The sequence below is a fragment of the Anser brachyrhynchus genome, assembly GCF_964034855.1.
Source record: "Anser brachyrhynchus genome assembly, chromosome: 4".
NCBI lineage: Eukaryota > Metazoa > Chordata > Aves > Anseriformes > Anatidae > Anser > Anser brachyrhynchus.
The window spans coordinates 51,748,663-51,770,207 of NC_137698.1; the positions used below are offsets into that span (position 1 = coordinate 51,748,663).

The 21,545-nt window shown below is 41.5% G+C and overlaps 2 protein-coding genes across 27 annotated transcripts in view; both read right to left on the reverse strand.

Moving 5' to 3' along the window:
* DCUN1D4 (defective in cullin neddylation 1 domain containing 4) overlaps positions 1-7,497 on the reverse strand; it is a 36,366-nt gene extending 28,869 nt beyond the window's left edge. For 11 of the 22 annotated variants that reach the window (XM_080589329.1, XM_080589324.1, XM_080589318.1 and 8 more), the window contains exons 1-2: positions 7,242-7,382; positions 618-730 (exon numbers count right to left, since the gene is read on the reverse strand). Coding sequence is in view for 2 of the 22 variants with exons in the window: in XM_080589316.1 (XP_080445442.1) it covers positions 7,242-7,266 (25 nt within the window). In the remaining 20 variants the exon portion in view is untranslated. Of the gene's footprint in view, positions 1-617; positions 731-7,241 lie in introns of all 22 variants that reach the window. The other 11 variants (XM_080589323.1, XM_080589328.1, XM_080589322.1 and 8 more) reach the window with 8 other exon arrangements.
* A 3,697-nt stretch (positions 7,498-11,194) lies between these two features.
* Positions 11,195-21,545, reverse strand: part of CWH43 (cell wall biogenesis 43 C-terminal homolog) — a 30,801-nt gene continuing 20,450 nt past the window's right edge. For all 5 annotated transcript variants that reach the window (XM_080589923.1, XM_080589921.1, XM_080589922.1 and 2 more), the window contains exons 10-16: positions 21,031-21,136; positions 19,791-19,926; positions 18,673-18,822; positions 16,314-16,458; positions 15,610-15,671; positions 14,433-14,588; positions 11,195-12,960 (exon numbers count right to left, since the gene is read on the reverse strand). In XM_080589923.1, coding sequence (XP_080446049.1) covers positions 12,873-12,960; positions 14,433-14,588; positions 15,610-15,671; positions 16,314-16,458; positions 18,673-18,822; positions 19,791-19,926; positions 21,031-21,136 — 843 coding nt within the window. In that variant the 3' untranslated portion in view covers positions 11,195-12,872. The remainder of the gene's footprint in view (positions 12,961-14,432; positions 14,589-15,609; positions 15,672-16,313; positions 16,459-18,672; positions 18,823-19,790; positions 19,927-21,030; positions 21,137-21,545) is intronic.

Here is a 21,545-nt window from a genome sequence, read left to right on the forward strand (position 1 = left end):
AATCTATGGATAAACAATCTGCACTGGACCCGAGGGGACAGCATGGAGCTGGGACAAGGGAGGGTCAGGCTGGGTGTCAGGAGAAGGTGCTGCACCCAGAGGTGGTCGGGCACAGGGACAGGCTTCCTGGGGAGGTCGTCATGGCACCGAGCCTGCCGGAGTTCACAAAGCGTTTGGGCAATGCTCCCAGACACATGGGCTGATTTTTGGGTGGTCCTGTGTGGAGCTGGGTCCCAGCTGAGAATATTCTGTAACTTCATGAAATATCAAATCCCCCGAAAAGCAAAAAAACACCATTATAAATTTAAGAAGTGCATTTGAAGGAACTGCCTGCTGTAACCATTCTTGTAGCACACATCAGCATGGAATTCTCTCGTCAGGGTGAATTAAAAAATTTCTAAAGATACCTTTAGGCATCACATGAATCACATGTTGCATTTACTGTCTTATCTGGAAAGTCTCATTTCGGTAATAGCTGCCTACTTCTTAGCTTATTTTCCCCAATTCACCATCACAGCAAGACAATTTCTCTAAGTCAGATGTGCCAAAGATGGAATTTCACACTTTAGATGTACTTATAATCTATATCAAGACAAAAACAAGCCGTATCTTCTTACCACGCCATGGTAGGAAGATCTTGCATCTTGAACAGGGCGCTACATTTTTTTCTGCATTAAGTGCTCAATTAAGTTCCATTTTTGCTAGTCAAACAATACTAAGCAGAACCGTTCTGCAAAAAGAAAAAAAACAACCCCCAGTTTCTTAGCCAGCCTTCAATCCAACAAAGGATTTTTTTTTTCTTAAAGGGGGGGGGGGGGGGGGGGGGGGAATGGGAGGATTGGGGGAAGATGACCATTAAAGATTAAAATGTAATTTTAAAGTTTCCCTTGTCCAGCCTAAGACCTACAAAGAACACAGGTCTTTAGAGAAAGCAGTTACACCTGGAGCTAACAAGTTGAAAACACTGAGCAAATATTTTCTTCTAAATTAATATTAAATAATTTCAGATAGTACTTTTTAAAATATTTTTTCTATCATTTTTAAACTAGAATTATATAGACTAGTTATTGCCTTTGAAATAAAACATTCCTAGGCGCTTCCAAACACATCGCCAATACCAGTGTATTTCACGCCTCCACTGGAAATATCCTTACAATTTTAATCTGTTACTTCAAAAAACGTCACATAGTTGTGATGAGCTTAGAGGAGTTACACAGATATATTTTACAGCTCTTACACAACAAGCATCACACCTCAGTTCTGCACTGCCCGGTTACCCACATGAGCATTGAGGCTTCTAGAATGAAACCAGAGTCTCATGTTTTGTCTCTCCCGCACGGGAAGCTGGCAAAGTCAGGATGTTATCCGAAACAGAAAACAAGCTTCTTTTCCAGTTCCTGCTACAAAAGCAAAGGTGAGCAGCTGCCAATGAATTACCCAGTTAAATTACAGCTCAAGTCCCCTTCTGAGCCGCTCTCAGCCTTTGTTGTATGTGTATTGCAAGCAACGGCACACAAAGCATCCTATACCACTGAAAAGGCATACTTAGAGTTTTTCAAGGAACAAGGGGTGAAAAATCCTTCCTCCCATACTCATCGAACACCATCTTGAGAATGAGCCATGGGGCAACAGCGCAGTCAACGCACCAGCCAGAGCCTGCTATCCCCTCAGGAAAACTCTCTGCTCAAACCCCAAACAGCGCACGGTGCTGCTGGCTCTGGTTTTATTCCTGCAGAGAAGGAAAAATCTTGACCTGGGACCAAAAGAAGGAAACTTGCCTGCTGCACAAACTCTGAGTAGAAGATATGCTGCGATGTTTCCCGAGGTACAAACTTCAAGAGGCGCACGTCAAACAGATCCGTCAACAAAAATGTATGTGCTTATTTTTCTTGCAGGTCTTAGCCTATCTTTAGCAAAGGCTGAAGCAATGGAAATTCCAAATTCTATAACATAGTTTGAAATAATCCACAATGTAACACCTAAGGAAAAATATATACATCTGAGTAAAACAATTCCAGTTCCACAGAAAACCGGAAAGAAAAGAAATGCCAGAACCAACCTAACACCACGGGACTTAAACCTGGTCCGCAGGTTAGCGCTATGCACAAGTACTGAACTCCAGGCTAGTCAATTAGTCCTAATCAGATACTAATTAAATGTAAACGTCAACAAGTTTTAAAATAACCTTTAAAATACTTTAGTATTGAAATTTATACCACGGACCTGATGGGTACAGAGGGGCAAAAGCAGCAGCAGCTGGCTGGGCTCGTTTCCTCGGCAAACTAAGCTAAACATCGTTCTGCTCCCCTCAGCCAGACACACCTAGAAATGCAATGAACAAAAACCTCAAAATATCTGATATAAAAACCTCAATATGTATCTGAAGTATAAGCAAATGGCAGAGGTGAACGAAGCTGAATGCCCTAGTTTCCTATCTGAAATGACAAATTCAAACCTGTCAAGTCACATTTTTAGGAAAAAAGATGACCATGCTCCAATTTTTGTGTTGGCAAACTATTCACACGAGACCACAAATGAATATCTAGAAAAAGAGTATTTCCAGCTACAAGCCTACCCACACCTTGACACGTACTTGCCTGACATCTCTAACTCAGTTCCTGCTGTCAGAATTATCACTTCCAAGCTCTGACAACCCCCAGCCCCTGGGCACGCGATTATCATCTCCTACAAAATTAGCAGTAGCACTAACGCAGGCCAGCAGCAGCCTCTCGAGTTTCCTTTAAAAGCTTCTAGATTATTTCAGCGCACAGAAAACCTCTAGTAGATGCACGTCTAAACAGTTAGTCTAAAAATATTATCCTAGACAGACGCAACACTTAAATGCTATAGATACAACTGCGCATTAAAAATTTACTGTGGAAGTCGTCGTAGGAGTAATTCTCATGACTGCAAGGATTTGTCTGACTCAGCACAAATACTGTAGTGTTTCTGTAAGCTTCTCAGAAAACAATTAGATAGAAACACATGCTAGGCAGATTCACTCCTGAAAATTAAAGTGGAATGTTTCTGCTTTTAGTTTTATTTAATATAATCAATCCTCGGCTTCAAATAACAGAACTGAAGGAAATTTGCAGTAGTGGGGGAAATAATACTTCAAAGCACCGTCTTCCTCACCAGTTTTAAATAAGCCTTACTTTTCCAAAAAAAGAATCACTTTGGCATCTCTCAACTCCACAATGTCACGCTCTGCACTCTGCTTACAGAATTATCCTAACAGTAATTGACTAATGAATTCTGGAGTTCAGATCTAAGCCTACGTTTGGTGAAAGCCTTCAGTACTTACATTCAGGAAGCAGAATCACTACACTCATTACTGAGCGTATTTTGTTTTAAAAGGAATGTGTGCCTCAGTTTTGCTTTCATTTACACAGAAGCACCACAACACCTCTAAAGGCAGAGATGCCCCAAGTGCAGTGCAGCGCAGGGAGCAGCTCGGAGCTGACCCCGCGCTCCTGTCAAAGCCAGGATTAAGAACTCATTTCCACCATCCCCAGCTGAATCCCCCCAGGCAGCGACACCCTGTACCATGGGCAGCCCGCAGAAGATGCATCTCTCCCCGTCCACCATGCCAGAGCAAGCAGGCAAGGAGAGGCAGAGAAAAAGGCTTGGGAAGCAGAGGAACATCCTTGCTTTGATGGGGTTGAACACAGGGCCTGGTTCAGTAAGGAAGCAGAGCTGAACTCCAGCCGCGGCTGGACCATGAGGGCATCCAACGAACCCTATGGAGAAGTCGGGTGCCCGTCCTACTCAAGCCCAACAGGAGCCAGCCATTAGAGCTAGAGACGTGGTGCCTCCGGGGTTTTCTCCTGCGTGCACACCTGCCTACAGACCAGCACCGAGCTCACAGGTACTGCTGACACCAGCTGTATCCAAACCTGCACTTGCAAACTTGAGTATGTTTTCCAAATGCTACACCCTAAAACATTCTGAAGCAAAACAGAGCGCTGTAAGTAACCGGAATAAAGGCCCACCAACAAAATGTGGCTGAAATGACAAGGTACTAAACCACACCTGAATTAAAATGTATCACTTCAATGTAAACCTTCCCTGCCGCATTCGGTATTACCACGTCACCTGTAACAAAATATTTCAAAACGACTGCGTGCTACGCAGATACGGAACAGCATTAATGTTTTTTCCACAGGAAGAAATCCTTATTTTACCTAGGTGTTTGAATGTGTACCCTGACCCGAAGGCTTGTTTACAAAAAGAGCTACTGCAGATTAAAGTTCACTGAGAATTTTGGAGCAATTTAAGCAGTACAGAAGTTGCACAGCTACTATTTAGTTTGAATGTATTTCCATTTATCCTTGATTGACTTGGAACAAGTCAGGCCTATACCAACAGATACTCCTCAAAAACCCTGAACACTGCCGCATGTTTTGTGGCCTTTTTTTTTTTTTGTAAGAAAAGAGACCTAGCACTGAGTGCATTTATGGTGCAATCTGTCTGTTGCTGTTGCTGCAAATACCACCATTTGTGTACCCACTGAATGTATTTGATAAGCATTCCTAAGGGAGATTCCTGCCAGAACATAACAACGCCGGAATGACCTGCCACAGCTGGAAAAGAATGAGTAAAAGCAGTGGAAAATTAGAACCAATTTAAGCCTCCTTCTAAAGCATGTATTAACAAATCAAACAGCCCTTCAGTGATTTTGTGCTGCTGAGGTTGCGAACAGACATTCTTTCAGCCAAGATCGTGGACAGCTGAGTTACAAGGCGTTTCATACACAACCAGTTTTACACCCATTTGATGGGAAGTGCTCATCCAGCCTAACTCACTCTACCACCAAATTCATTTTGAGGAGCATCAGTGAGTTAATTTTGCATCACTAAGAGCGATGGCCCCAGAGTAGTTTGCCCGCAGCACTCTCAACTTCATGCCAGATTAGGTGGTGTTTGTCATCCTACAAAGGGCACAAAGCTAATAAAAACTTTGTATCCTGTATTCCAGCTGGTTCAGCAGAAATGCAACCCTGTCCAGATCCAGTGCGCACTGCCAGGGCATCCAGCACCACACGGCCCCGCTACGCATTGCGATGGAGCTGCAACAGCCTATGAACAGCCATGCCAGGCCCCAGCTGTTTGCTTCCCCTGGCTGCCAAAATTACAGATCCCACAGCTCTGCCCGCAGCAGGGGCCACGGGCACATTCCCTAATCCACTGCAGGCAAAAATCTAACGCGTCACTTTAGTCACCGTAAGTAGAGGGCAAGAGCTAACCCAGATAAATTTGACTGACTGGATTAGAGGGTGCTCCCACAAGGCCCCTGACCAGAGGAGCACTGGAAGCAGGAATCTCATCGGCAGGAGCAAGCCCCTGCAGCAGGCAGAGTCCCAGGGTCTGTGCAGCCACACATCTGCAACAAGTGGCACAGAAACGTGCCACGCCAGCTCATTCCCGACGGCAAATTAAAGCCTTGTGGCCGTAACAACAATATGTATTTAAAAATAAAATACACATCACTGTGCAAACTGGGATGTGGCTTGTTGGTTGTTTTTTTAAACCGCTTTACGAGACAAAATGAGATATTGTATTTAATCTCAAACTTATAATTTTAAATAAAATGTTTTAGTTGGACAACATGAAAAAGCACTTCTCTGGGATTTGCAAGCAGGTACATTTAAAATAATGCTTCTGCTTGAAGCCCTTGTTAGTAGCATTACTCACTGTAGAAAGAAATACACCATCACCATTAAGTGCTCTAATATTTAAATTGGATACAAGAGTTGCACGTATTTATGGGATGTATGTTATTTCCTAGCACTTTACTTCCCACAAAGCATTTTGCAGAAATCAAGCATGATTTCCTCTTCTGCTTCAAGATGCAAACAAAACCAGGACAAAATGCTTTGGAGGGGAAAAGAAAAGTCTTTGTTTTCCTATCTCCAAATCGATGGGGGGAAAAAAAAGTAAAGATACAGAATTAGTGACTCACCTAAAGTTAATACAAGTTACTCAGACAAAATCAAATTTAAATAAAGTGCTGAAACTGCACAAATAAAAACTCATCCTGGTACAAAAGAATAAAGAGAAGCAGTGAGAGGAAGACTGCTTACTTGCCTAACTCAGCTTACTGCATTCCTCGCAAACAGAAGGCATTTCTGTTTATTCTTATTGGAGTTGCAAGAAACTTCTAAGCAAACGTTTGCAATAGAGAAAAGGAAAGCTGTGCTTCTTATCCAATGTGAAAAAGCATTATGTTCAGTCTCAGAAAGAAAAAACAAATGAGCAAAAAACGTAACAACAGCTTACATTATAAGGGCAGAGACGGACCACAAGGAATGTTCTGCCACTTACCGTTGCAAGCATTTAATCAATGTGGAAAAAAAAAAAATACTGCTATGAATCTACCGATAACAAAGCAAGTTAGTTTAGTAAAACATTCCTTTTTAAAATACCACGTACAGCAGGCCACGAACTGCGTAGAATATATATATATATATACATGGAGGTGGAAGATCCATATACCCCAAGGGACATTTTGAAAGGGAAAGCAGTACCAGCTGCAGGATGAGGCAGTATTTTGTTGTGTTTTTTGCAGAGAAATTTAAAAAAATCAGTGTGTAGCCTTCACCACCCTACTTTAGGAAGCGTTGGAGGGCCGTAGGAGCAGCTCACACGCGTGTAACGGAGCCCTCCGGGTGTTTCCTGGGGCAGGGCAGCCCGCCGAGGCCCCCCAGAAAGCATTTTCTAGAAGGCCGGCCGGGCGCGAGGCGGTTATGGGGGCTCTAACGGCAGCCGTAGCCGCCGGCACGCCGCGCTCCCCCCCCCACACACACACACAGAGCCCGGAGGAGCCGGGCCGCCCGCAGACGCGTTCTCACGACGCCCCGAGCGGCCCCCCCGCACCGAGCCAGGCCGGGCCCCCCGCTGTGAGCCGCGATCGCGCCCCAGCGCCCGCCGCCCCCAGGGCCCCCCCCGCGGGGAGCGCACCTCAGGGACGGGGGCGGGGAGCGCCGCCGCTGCGCCTGCTGGGAGTTGTAGTCCCGCGGCCCCTCCCCGCGCAGGGGGGCGGCGGCGGGCGGGACTCCACCTCCCACAATTCAGCGCGTTCTCCCCCCCCCCCCCCGAGGCTCTCCCCTCCCTCACGGCCCCCCCAGGCTGGGGGAGCTGCGTCACGGCCCCGCTCCCCTCACGGCCCCCCCCAGCCCCTGGCAGCCCCCCCGCGGCCGTGAAGGCGGCAGGAGGAGGAGGGGCGGCCCGGCCGCTACTCACTGACAGCGGCGCCATCCGAGTGCATTTTCGTGCAGCGCGCACGCACGGCCGGCCCGGCCCGGCCCGGCTCCCTCGGCCCCTCTCTCCCAATCGCACGGCACAAGCGCGGACGCCTCCCGGCCCCGCCCGCCGGCGGCGTCTATTGGCTGGCGCCGCCCGTGGAGGCCGCAGGTTGTGCCGTGCGATTGGGCCGAGCTGCTGTCAGTCTCCTTCCACCTCCCCCGGCCCGCTCCCGCAGTCCTATTGGACTCGAGCGTGGTCTAACCCCGCCTCCCTCCGCTCTGATTGGGCCTCACCGCTGCCACTCCTGGCCGGCCTTGAAAGCGCGTGCAGAGAACGCCACTTTGTGTCAGCCGCGCCTCCCATTGGCTGCGGAGGCCGAGGGCCGCGCCCACCGAGCGCTGCGATTGGATGAGCGGGACGGGGGGCGGGGCTCTGCTGTGGCAGCGGGGAGGGAAACTGAGGGGATGGGGGGGGGGCTGAGGGAGAGGGGCGGGGAGGAGGCCCGGCTCCACGGGAAAAAAGCGGATATAGAGGTTAAAGGGAAAATAAATAAAAATTAAAGCAGCAGAAGCTGGGGTTAGCTTCTCAGATACTTCCAACGTCCCGCATGCCAGACATTCAGATCTGCGCGTGTCAGCCCAAGCTCATACTCCGCAGGGCACGACTGAGTTACAACCCATGGGGTAATTCGGGGCTGAGAGGATCAGTCCTTCAGGGCGCCTGGCTGCCGGCACGCTGACCAGAAAAAGTACACAGAATAAAAATTCATTCTCAGAACGCAGTCAGTTCGGTTCAGAATAAAAATACATTCTCACACGCACACAATCTTCACCCAAGCTGTATGTAACTGATACAAACCTAAAGGAAGGTGTCACTAAAAATAATGAAAAAAAAAAAACAAAACCACACACCTATTTGGTTATATCTGAAGCCATTTGTTTGTAAATAAAGCTTTTTATGTTGTTTTTTTTTCTTTCTTAAGTCTAAAATGACAGATACTGCTTTGCTCTACAAACCCTTCCTCAGACTATAGCTTCTCTAACTGCTGCTCTCCACAGCTGTAAAGCACATCACACTGTCAATGTGACACATTAAAAGTTCAAAATATTTTTGAATAGGTGAATGCACAAGCATAATCTCTGCTCCATAAAAGCAGATCTGCAAAGAAATCCATAGGAAAAGACAAAATAGACTTTGTTTTCTGCTTCTGCCTGCCAAACTGTGGCATGTATGCTCCAGCCAGGCAAGGCCCATCCCACGAGAGCAAGGCCCACTGTAGCTCACACCTTTGCACCTCGGTTCCAAACCCAAAAAGGGGTACGTAGCCCCCTTGTTGCCACTTATTGTAAACTACTACACAAGCTTCCAGGCAGGGAGATGTTATGTCATCAGGCCTGTGTTTTATTTCTGAGCTTCTCTTCAAGCCTGAGTTTACAAAACACAGAAACACTTCACTTTGAATAAAGCACACCGATTAGGTCATGGTTTATCAAGCGTTCTCTCAAGGGCAAAGGCAGTTGAAGGAGTTCTGGCATTAGCCTCTTAATCCTAGCCCTCCTGGCATCCTTTCTTTTGCGCCAGTACAGCCACTTGGACAGTTAGATAGTGGGTAGATCACAGAGCAACCCTGCCCCTGCCCTACCCAAAAAAAAAAAAAAAAGGAGGAAAAAAAAGGAGGAAAAAAAAGTTGTGTTTTTGTTTTGCTTTGTGTTTTTCTTTTTCAGCCAGATCAATATCCTTTCATGACTCACCAAACACACATGCAAATGCTCCCAACAACACACAGAAGAGGAATAATTAACCGAGACCTGGAGGGGCAAGAAATGCATTAGCTGATTTACATGCTGCTGGGACTAACTTAAAGCTGCACTCATTTGCAAAGGCCTTCTCAAGGAAGGGAAAGGGCACTTTTTTTCTTTTTTTTTTTCTTTAAAGGAGAAGGTAATTGTTTACTTTTTCAGTTTGCTTGCCTTTTTTTGATAGTTTAAAATGGCAACCACATAAAAAACACCATCGACTGTGAAAAATACTGCATAACATATAGACAGAAAGGCACCATACACTTAATTTAGCCTTTTTCACTATCAGAAACATAGCACAGAAAGGTCTTGGAGAGAACCCTTTGATTCCAAAAGTTATTAAACTCCAAATTGCTGAAGTCACTGCACCTCCCAAATGCCTGTGTTCGTCTTGCTTTGCTTAGAAATGAACTTGAAAGTTCATTTTAGGCACCACACTCACAAATCACTATGTTTTTCAAGTCAGAGGGGGGAAAAAAACTGTATTGAAAATAAAAACGTTAATAAAGCAGAATTTGCTGAACATTAACAAAGCAGATAAAGCATCTACAAAATACAGTACGGGGCATTGTAAGAAAAGAGACAAATTGTCTACCAGAAACCCAGCAATCATGGTTCTAAATCTAGTAACCGATACCCAAGTGAATACAAACAGCTTTATGTAATCTTTCTGAGAAGATTTTTCACTTTCAGAATTGCAGTGAAACACCTCAACAGTGGGTTATTCTTGTACATACTGTAACGTTCTCTATGAGCAGTACACTACTGAGCGGGGATAAAAGAGGACCTCAGGTGGCAGAAAGCAGCAGCTGCAGATTATGTAACTGCAGCTTTCAAATCCCTCCTCATAAGTAATTCAGCCGATGTTCATTGTCATGTCCCATGGACTCATACTATGCTCATTGCTTAAGTAAAAAGGCTTGTTTTGTTACCCTTACTTAACAGATAGGTGAGTTTGACCCTGAGGGCCCTTCTGTAACACCGTGCAAACAAATGTAATATTTTACATACATAAGAAAAAAAAAATCAGGGCTTTTGGTCACTCCTATTTAAATCCTTGAATTAGATTTCAAGGTTGTTTTTTTTTTTTCAACTTTAGTCTGAGATCCTTGAAAAAGCCTGCTTAACCCATAATTAGGAATGCTTTACGCAGCCAAGATTCAGAGAGCAGCTCTGAATTTCTGCCTGCACCTTGGAGGTACATCAAATCAAGCAGCACTTTTGTTTGGGGCCACAAAGGTCCCTCCCTCCCTGTAAGCAGAGGACCCTGAATGTTTTCCGTATTCTGTTTCCATGAGATAGATATGTGGGAGCTGCTCTCACCTGCACACTTAAGCTGCACCCAGCTTGTTTCAGTAACGTCAACTGCTGTTCAACTGAAGGGTGTGCCCAACTTCTGTTGAATAAGCTTGTAGCTGCAACACCCCTTTTGAAAATGGGAAATAAAAAAAATCAGGTACTTTTTAGATCAAGAGTTTTGAGCTGCAGCTCCCAGGTCTCAGAGTGCTCTGTGACAACACTTGGGCCACTGCTTCTGAAGCTGAGCTTACCAGACACAGAAATGTCTGGGTCACAGAATCATCCAGGTTGGAAGAGACCTCCAAGATCCCCTAGTCCAACCTCTGACCTAACACTAACAAGTCCTTCACTAAACCGTATCACTAAGCTCTACATCTAAACGTCTCTTAAAGACCTCCAGGGATGGTGACTCAACCACTTCCCTGGGCAGCCTATTCCAATGCCTAACAACCCTTTCAGTAAAGAAGTTCTTCCTAATATCCAACCTAAACCTCCCCTGGTGCAACTTTAGCCCATTCCCCCTCGAGGGCTCAAAGTGGGAACATTTGTAAGAGGATTCTTGAGTCTCCACCCTGCTGAAGAATCCAGTACAATTACTCTCAAAAGTTGCTCTCTTACAAGTTACATAGAGTCCTTGTTATTCGGAGGTACTCATTGTTAGGCTCCTGATGAAATGATGTCTCTTCCTTTATGTTCCCGGAAACTTTAACTAATGTGCACAGAATGCCAGGGAGGATGGAACTAGAAGTACAACGGAATACAAATTATTCAGAAGTCAGACTCATAAACTAGACCTTTTACGGCCAGGAAAAGTTCAAACATTCAGAAAATAAAACATGACTATTTTATACATTTTATTTTTTCATGTCTCTGAACGTACAGTGTAAGATATCCACAGAGGTTTTTATTTCATAACACAGTACCTTTTGAAAGTTGAAATGAAGAGTGGGATTAGACAACAACAGGACTAGTCACATGCCCCTGCAGCAAGACCTGTTCTAGCACATTTCTTTCATAGTTTGAGACATAGCGATTGCGACTAAGAGGTGGACTGCACTGTTTTCTAAACCAGGCAGAGACAGGGGGTTAGGACAATGCAGATTCAAGGACAAATCAAGAGTAGGTTTAGCTTTAGCAGTATACATACAGCTCATGGTCATAGTTTCTCTTAGTCATTCTGAGAAAGTAATCCAAATGCCGACATATAATTGATACTTATTACATTTGCATACAGTGGGATATGTGGACATTATGAGGTACAGATCCACCAACATTACGTTACTCAAAGGAACAGAATATTTTAACTTCAGCTTTCAGGAAGGGGAGAACATTTCTAAATCCTGTGAAAGTTGAAAATCCATTCAAGTATGCACACTGACTTTGAAGATTACACACAGAGATGATGTATAGCCTGATCCATTACCACAACTTGTGCTTTGGTGTCTGACTTCTTGAAAAATGCCCTGATTCTATTTTTTTAATCATTTAAAAATAAAATAAAATAAAAGGTTTCAAGCTTTTATGTTTATGAATACTATTTCCTGCATCTCACATGAATAAACTGTTCATGTTACAAGCTATTTGTAGAGTCAGCCTGTGGAAAATATTAAGTAATGTGGCAAGTTAATGTTATGTTTTGTACATGCTGTGGAAAGGCAAACCTGTGGCTGGACGTAAGTCAGAGCTAGCATCGGTGCATACAGTAAAGAAGTGGGGTTACTCAGCACCACTGTGCAATGCTGGTGCCAGCACCAGCAGCTGATGCAGGCTGTGAGAAGGGAGAGACCAGGGCTACTGGCATTTGCAAAAGAAAACTGCTGGAAGTGCAAGAAATAAAAATTACAATCAGCTTTTGTCTCTTCACAGAAACCTTGTCATTGTAAGCAGGAGTTTTTAAATAAATTCTTCTGCAGTGTGCCCATGGGTCATAAACAATAGTTATGCAGAAATACTTTATGCTCTTTGTAAAAACATTGCAAAGTCTAATATTTTGTTAGTTTGTAAGAGTCACAGCCTTTTCACCAATACTATAAATATCAATCGTCTGCAAATTGTTCTATAAAACCAAATTTCTTTAAGAATAAAATATGGTTCAGCAGCAGATTCAAGTCAAAAGTGCACACTCTTGTTCAAACATAGTTTTTGCATGTATTTTTTCCAAGGAGCTACCAGGAGAGGAAAGGGGTCATATCTGAAAAGGATAGGTCCGTTTAACTCTGAAAAAGTACAGTATAGGATACGTTCAATAAAATTGAGGAAGTTATTCCAAATCAACCTCCCACCCCTGCTTGGATGCATACAAAACAGATGTCTGGCCCAGGTGGATACCAGTTTATCAAAATGTTTGCAACTTCCCTCTCTTACAGTGATGACAACTCATTAAAGAAGAGAGTCACCAACTATGACACAGAAGTTCAGTGTTATACAGCATGGGAGTTCCTCCTTCTTAAACAATGTAGTCTTTTTGGCTGCTAGTTCAGTTTCAAACAACAAACCTTTGCTGGTCCCAGTGATATGTTATTTTCTCATTCTAATTCGTTCGTTTAAAATATTTAGGAGTGCTCATATGAAAGTGATGAATAAGCTCATAATTATGTCCATCTTTGTAAGATCCAAACCTAAGAAAAATATTCAAGAAAGCAAAATCATTACAATATGATTTAACCCACACAGTCAAGTCACGCACTTCTGTAGTATAATTAATACTTCTTAATGTTCTAGATAGCTTGTTTCAGAAATAGACCATAATCCTACTTACATATAAATCATAATCTATGTCAGATAACTAGCTTGAGGTCTCCGAGGATGGAGACATTTAATTACACTGATCGGATTAATGCTATGAGTGCTCTATAAATGGAACTCCAGCTGACAAAGGTAAGGGGGGCTTTTATCCAGTAAAATCCTATGCTCTGTATTTTTTTTCCACTGAGATAGTGTTTTGCTCTCCACAGTATCCAAATACTCAGCTCTACTGTTAATATCACAGATTTTTCTTTGAAAATTATGGTGAAAATTGTATTTTTTCATGCTGTATTTAAACCTGAAGATTTTGACCACTGCCTATTACAGTAGATGGATTTATAAAAGTAAAATGTAGTACTTACACAAAATATCAGTGCTAAGTAACGTGTAGAAATAGTACCATTGTGCTTCAAATGAACTACAATGGGAAAAAGTTAAACTTATTCCTAAAGACTACCATTTTTTTCTGCTTACAGGCAGCCATAAAGAAATCAGGACCAAAAAAAAAATAGTCTGTGCTGAAATCAACTTTGAAAAATTCGAAAGTGTAATTCTAACTTTGGGCAAGTTTCATCATGTGGAAAAGACTAGGCAAATCCCTGCTTAGGCAGGAAGCCAGTGACTGAGTGGTTAACAAAAAGTAAGTTCAACTGTTAGTGCATATAAAATATATATATTATATATATTCTGTACTGTGTAAAGTAGAAACAAGTTAACTTAGTAAGTTCAGCATTGTTGGAAATTGTCATTCTGTGGCAACATCCATCTCAAACCCCATGGCTCTCCGCTGATATTTGATCCAAAATAAACATGTTTCTCCATGTTTCTTAGTTATGCAATGCCAGTAGAAAAATAACATCAGCTTAAAACCTCGTCCTTTTCTCTTCTGGACAAAAGTAACAAACTGCATCAGGCATTCGGTTTGACATTTGCTCTAGTTATACAGTATATTTTAACTACTCTTTGCATAAGTATTTTAACACATATATTGTATTTTGTGTTCTAAATAGTAGTATTTTATGCTCCTGATCCTCAAAGTGCTGAGAAACGTGGGAGATCTCTCATCATCTATAAAAAGAGTTACCACACCACTTGGCAAATGTCCCTATCAAACAATCTCAGAAATTAATTATCTGGGTGAAATAAACATTACCTTCAATTTATGGTGCAACGCAGCAGACGGATTTTCCCAAGGCACATGCCAGGTTAATGGTAAAAATGGAATTACAAATCAGAAGTCATTGCCTCCTAATTTGGTACAGACCAGTACCTCCCACTTTGAGAACTACTTTGTTCCTAGATGTCATGTGCATCATCTCCTTAACTTCTTATGAGATGTACTGACCTGGGATTGAAATGGGTGTCCTCGGGAACTTGGCTGGGATCAGTAACAATTCTGTCATTATCAACATAGTTATCTAAATCATCTGGGATCCTAAATTTGGCCATCTGGACTTCTGAATCACTTAAACCAGCGTGAGATATGCGGGCATAGCCCAACCTGTCAGATTCAAGATGAGTTAGCTTGAAGAATAATTCATGGCAGTCTCGACACATTCTTAATTCATGTCACTTTTTCCCAATCTTATTATTTAATTTATCGTGCTCCATAAACATGTGCATCATAACACAATGTCACAAACAGAAAAACTGGGAAGGTTTTAGTTCTTGACAACAAATTCTAAGTATAGGACCTTAATCAGTTTTTCAGTTTTAAAACTTTTCAGTTTTAAAATCACAGTTTTAGAATATGCATACTCCTGTAAGCTCACCAACTTCACTGAAGAGATTCTGAAATTCCAGATAGGAATTCAAGCATGAGCAACATGAACAACTAATAAAATGAGATTGCGAATGGTGGGGTATTTCTACTCAATACAGTTACTTAAGGCAGCTATCTAGTTTACCAGGTTTACTCCTGTTAACACTGCAGAATTTACATAGTTAATTTGGAATGAGCTTAATTACATTCTGGTACATACATCACCAAGAGAATGATTTACAAGGAGCTTGGTATTTACAAGACGTGGAGTGCATAGGTCCCAGCAGAGGAAAGTGCTCCGATATGGGTTTACACGGTTAAAATTTCCACTAAATCCAGCATAAATCTTGGTTCGATTAGATCAGCATTTTGCTTGAACGAACCCTACAATCATAGTTTATAATTTGTATCTTCTGTGTCACATACAAATTAGGGCTTAGCCTTCACATTTTAGAGTGATGCTGCAAAGCCAGAGCTTGGATCTTGGAGAAAAAGTATTTTTATATTACCAAAGCAGTTTAGGTCTGAAGGCTTTTGACACAGAAGGGTGAAACTCTAACACTGCCTTTGCTAATTATATTTGGAAGTACACCAATTATTTTTGAGATCAGCATTTCACATTATTTCGTAAGATACCTAACTCTCCATACACATTTGTTAAGGGATGTAAGACTCTTACACAATTACCTACAGCAAGGTGTAAAATTTATTGTCATAAAGATACTTAAATCAAATTTCTAAATGCTCCTCTTTAACATACCTTATTACTCCACGATACATAATATAGCTACACCACCTGTCACGATCTGTATTGTCAATGTCCTATGAGTGAAAGAAAAAAAAAGTCAAACAAGACAAGCTCTCCCTATGGTTAGGCTTTAAATCAGTTACAGAACCAGTGTACAAACCTGGTGTAGAAAAATGTTTTGCCTAAAATGTGATAGCAAGGTAGAAAGGAAAAAACCCACTATGCTAGACACAGACAGATCAGACTTTTTAGACCTCCTGACAGACAGCCAAATTGCAGAACTGTTTTAAAACGAAACAATCACAGAATTACAGGTTGGAAGGGACCTTTTGAGGTCACCCACTCACAACCGTATGCTCAAAGTAACTTTGAGCAGGTTACTCAGGGCCTTATGCAGCCAAGCTTTTAAGATCTCCAAGGACAGAGATTTAACAAATTCTCTGGGCCCCTCTTCTCATGCTTGACAATCCTCATTGTGATTTGTTCTTCTACCATCTAATTGATATTTCCCTCATGGCAGCTGAAGTCCATTGCCTCTTGTCTTTTCACCACATAACTCCATCTTCTCTACAGCACTTCATGAGGTAGCTGAAGACTGTATCTGAAAATCTGCGTGCATCTTCTTGTGTGTCTAAGCTACCACACTGCAACATTAAATTGAATGTTTAAATATACATTATCTCTCACTGTTGAAAGAAGCACTATTTTTATATTACCTGGACATTTCCATTTTCTATTAATTCCGTATAATCTCTGGATCCAGGAGCTGAAGTGATGTATCCTAGAAATACAATTTGCTTAGCACTAGTCTTCAACAACTTTGAAACAGCTATGGCCTGAAGTTTTCTGTCCAAGTCCTCTCTGAAAGAATTGGGAAAGACTTTAATACACATGTATTTAAGCCCAGATTCTGTCTGCTATATCATAGCACACCAGAAATGAGTCTGACACCGTTTTTATTCCCCAGTATTAGAGAATATGAAAGTTAACAGAAAGCTTGCCGATTCCAGATGATCACCATGTTGAATAAAAGCCACATGGTAGCAGTGGATGTAATCACGGTTCTATTCCTAACCATTATACTATCAACTTTTTCTATTACTGTTTTGTTTTTTAATACCTATCTCATTACTAGGAAATGTGAGTTCTTTTGGTTATCTGAGGCTTTGTCACTGCCTGCACTTGAAATGTAATTGTGCTAGTACAGACTGTCTGCTGCATAATAAAGAGTTCGTATGCCAACAAAACCTTTTACTTTTATGATGGACAGATCATGGTAAAAAGTAGTCTTACAGTCTGAGTCACGTGATTTATGAGATATAACTTAAGAGCTATGTCATCCCATTAACGCTTAGAATATTTGCCAGGTATTCTCCATCTTTTTAACAAGATTTACACAACAGTTCCAACATGACCAAAAGTGACAGCATAAGAGGAGCCTGGTAGGATGAATACTGCACCGAAATCCAGTTCCTGTCCTTGGATTTGTCATAATATAATGCAAAGATGCTTCTCTTTCCATGATTCTGCATGTTAATAACTTTAAACAGTTGCACAAAGCATGTTCTCTTCTATATTTTGGTAGACTGGGCTACAGAGCATTGAGACAGCAAGTTGAGAAGACAGGGGCTGAAATACTGTGCTTTTAAATAGCAGTACTTCTGAGTGGGCCAAACGAATAAGAGAGAAGGAGCTGGTGGAGAGGAGATAAAGACCATTTCAACAGAAGCCTGACTTAGGTATGTGTAAAGTTGCCTGCTCAGCTAGCTGCTCCTTCTAGACATGCCTCTCGAGAAGATGGGTTCTTTTAAAGGACACCATTGACATATTCCCACGTTTTAGAAACAGTCTTAAAAAAATCCCCAGTTATCTAGTATCTTAGTTTACGTCATTCTAAGCAGCAATGACAGATGAAAAACAAGCAGTTGTATATGGCATTTAATTATAAAATCCATTAATCTCAAAACACAATCTAATTTGTGCTTGTTTCCCAAGTGTCTCCTCCTATTTTCTCCTTCATCTTTATCTTAGCTCTCCATGAGAGGGGAATACAGAGCTATTTTCTTATGCTTTGACAAACAGTTTTTCAGAGAGGCAAGTCCAATCATCTGCGTGAAACACAGAATGGAATTTCTTTGTAGAGTTCAGATTGGGAGTGGTTCCTGACAATTACATATGCTTAGTAAAAGGGAGATCTATAAACAATTTGCATGCTTGCAGCACAGCTTCCACAAAAGAAAAAGGAAGGAGGAAGCTTGGTATGGGATAATGAGAATTCCTACTGCTTTCTGAGCAGCTTCTTTGTGTATTATACTCTGCACCCAATCCATAAATTTGTCTCTCCGTAAATTAAAACAAATTTAAAACAAATGACAGAAACATAATTTCAGATATTGCAGCAAATAGAAAATACAACTACATGGAGCATCGCAAAACTATCCCTTATTAATATTCATTACACAATAACTCAGACATTACTTTAAAGTAAAGAACTGAAAGATACACCTTAGTCCTTTTCATCACATATTTGAGTTACTGATAAAATAATTCTTTATTTCCAAATCCAGAGATCAGATTTTATATTTCCAGTTTCATATAGTCAGAAAGACACTGAATGTATATTTTTGTTGTTGTTTAGACACTGTCCTTTCTTGGAGGCTTCAGAATTGTTACTTTTTATTTCAATAAATATCAGTTGTCCATTACTGCTAGCTATCCATAACTATCTGCACTCATTGTGGAATATAACGGATGCAGAAAGTCAGAAGGATGCTCTCGTGGCCTGAGATGTATCGGTAGCCCTGCTCCTGTTTTTGCAGAACAGTATTTTCTTCATATCTCTACTAACTTCGATATAGAGCTCAGCCAAGTTTTGCAAGACACATTCATCCCTTAAAAAAAGGCTTTAAAATTTCTAACCGCTAGTTAGATCACAGTATTTTTTCCAATGTGTATTGCTATAACCAGTATTATAGCAGATTTTAAAGAATACAAAAGAAATCCCAGAAGTTGATGACAATTATGTTTAACTTTGCACGACATACATAACAGGAGATAAATAAATAGAATACCCACTCTTCATTTCCAAAGTGAGCAACAACAAAATCAACCAGTTTCCCTGTGAAGTTGACAGTCATGGAGATGGCAGGTGCAATCTCTCCCTCTGGAGATGGAAGAAGGTGGTGGGTAGATTTTACAATTGGATACCTTGACAGTGCCATAATACTACATGAAAAGAAGGAAAGAGTTACTTTTTGTAGTTCATAAACATAGCTAATCTGAACTAAGCAGATAAATGTGACCAAAAGAATTCAAACCATCTCTAGAGGATCTTTCTGAACTTAAGATTTTTTTTGACTAAAACATTACTTAATCACACATTGAAAAAAGCATTATCAAATTCATTCTCACCCCAAAAGAAATTGGTAACAAAGGTGATATGAATAGGTCATAAATAGTGCAGAAAAAAAAAATCTCATTTAGTACCACTTAAAGATACAGGCTCTTGAAGAGGAAAGTTACTGAATTCTCCTCACATACAGGAAGAATAAAATAGCCATTGCAACTTCACTAGAAATTCCACCTCCCACAGAGATCTGCAAATCCCCCTAAAAAACCACCACATCATAAGCCACTATTTTCCAGACTGCAAAAATATTCAAAGATATCCAACTGGTGGTTGGTCAAGCATTAAAGTAAAAGCAGACACAAAAGTTCTGGTCAGACAGACATGTGCCTTTCTATGTCCATTTCCCACTACACTTCCCAAGCTGAATTTAATGAATTCAAAATTTGTAATTACTCCGAGTGCAGTTACATTTTCCAACTGCTATCACACGTTGAAGGCTGAAATCTAAAGTTCTCAGAGCTGACGAAAAAAGCGAATCAGAAACATAATTTGGAATGTCACACTTCCAAATCCAACTTCCAACCTTCCATTAAGGGCCAGGATGCCATACTCTGTATCACCAATACCGAGGTAGCTTGCAGGCACAGGCATCAAGAACTGATCACATTTAACAAAGAGAAACCCTCATCTGCATTGCGTTGTAAGGCTAGGGAGTCAGAACAAGTTCTTAAAGACAAGCCCCAGCAAGTGATTAAGGTGATTATTATTCCGATTATTCTTTGTCCGTGTTTTAATGGAGTATTTATTTTTATTTACTGTCAGTGTGCACGTAAAGGTGACTCACCCCCAAGTATGATCTCTTGTGCTTGGACCAAAATCTGTGTAAAACCCTAGTCTTTCTCCGAGCCACATTGTTGGATCATTGTTCCCAATAAATGGTTTAGAGGCATCGCTCTCCAGAATAGTGATGAAATCTGCACCTAAAATGAGGGGGAAAAAAAAGAAATCCTTACAAATTTATAACTATGAGCTATAAATACAAATCATAAATGACTAGAGAATGCACTATTTCCCTTTTGATTACACAGGGATGGCCACAAGTCCTTCAGGAGTCAATTGGGACCAGTCTTACACCAGCAACAAACCGATGCCCAGACTTCCAGTTGTCACAGGCTACGCAGCCCCTGATGGAGACATCCTCACGCTTGGATGCCAAAGCTCCTCCCTGCCACATAACCAGACACACATGAGACTGCACTGTACAGCTGGCCTACACATACATAGCTCGGTGCATTTCAAAAGCATTTAGGTATTTAGGTATTCTGTATGTACACCCAACAGCACAGTAGGGTGTCTACTGCTTTCAACTTAATGAACAAGCACTGCGCAGTACGTCTGCATTTACCTTCATCTGCCAAATCTTATTCCACTCCAAAGGCTCATGTGCAAGAGGAAGCAGGCTGCTGCTGTCCCAGCAATTGGTTAGCCTGCAGCACCTTGGCACCGGCACACAGGCATGGCAACAGAAGGGTTCCCAGCTCCAGTGAATTGCAGACTACCCACAGCCATCTCACTTTCTCAGGGCACTGCTGTCCCTCCATGTTTACATACTGAGGTATTGTTTTGCCACCTGACAGGTTCTCCTACAGATTTAGCTGCCAAGTGCAGGAAGACATCTAGTCCCTGAAGGAACCCAGCGGCTAGAAAAGGCCTGCCCATGCCTGAAGGAAGGTTATCTATCATTATTTCACTTATGCAAAGTATTTCTGTATAGACAAGTGACTCATTAGCAATATAAGAGAAAACAACACAATGAAAATCAAGCAAAAAAACAAACAAACAAAAAACATACAGTAAAGTGTTTCCACCAACCAAAAACGTCTTTAATATCTAAGAAAAAATGACTGCCTCTGTAAATAGCTTTTAAACTGAAGTGATTGTACTGGAATAGCTCATAAATTCAGGAGAAAACCACTAGATCTTGTGTTAATGTAAGAACAGACTCAGCCAGCTAGGTGTTCTTGCTTCTCTCTGTTTCTTCATATGTAGCCTCTGATATATAAATTAAGTGGGAAAAAAGTTACCTGTCTGATTGAGCAAATTAGCTGATCCTTCCAGATTAGACCATCCTTCATTGTCATATGCAAATCGAAAAGGCCAGATCATAGCAGAGAAGTCTCTTTTCGGAACCTCAAAAAAGAAAGAGCAAAAAAAGTTAATTATGACTTGATTTCCATGTACTGTATATTTGCAGTCAACAATGTCAGATACATGGTGCCATAAAAGACACCCAAGAGGAGATATTTTAACCAACATATTTTCCAAATAAAGCTGTCAAGATTACAAAAGTCTTTAGGCATTTCTGAGAAAAATCTGTGCTGTTATCAAGAGGAGAAAAGTCACTGTAGTTAAAATGAATTTGTACAAGTAACAGTAAATATATGGACACAAAAAAGACCAAGAATATTGTCATCTTTCTAAGAGTGACTACCCATTTTCTATACTACAATCCTCGATGAGTTTTAAAAAGAAAGCCAACTGTTTACACACACACTTTCTACTCAGCTCTCATCATCTTTTCTTTATCTTTTCCTGCATT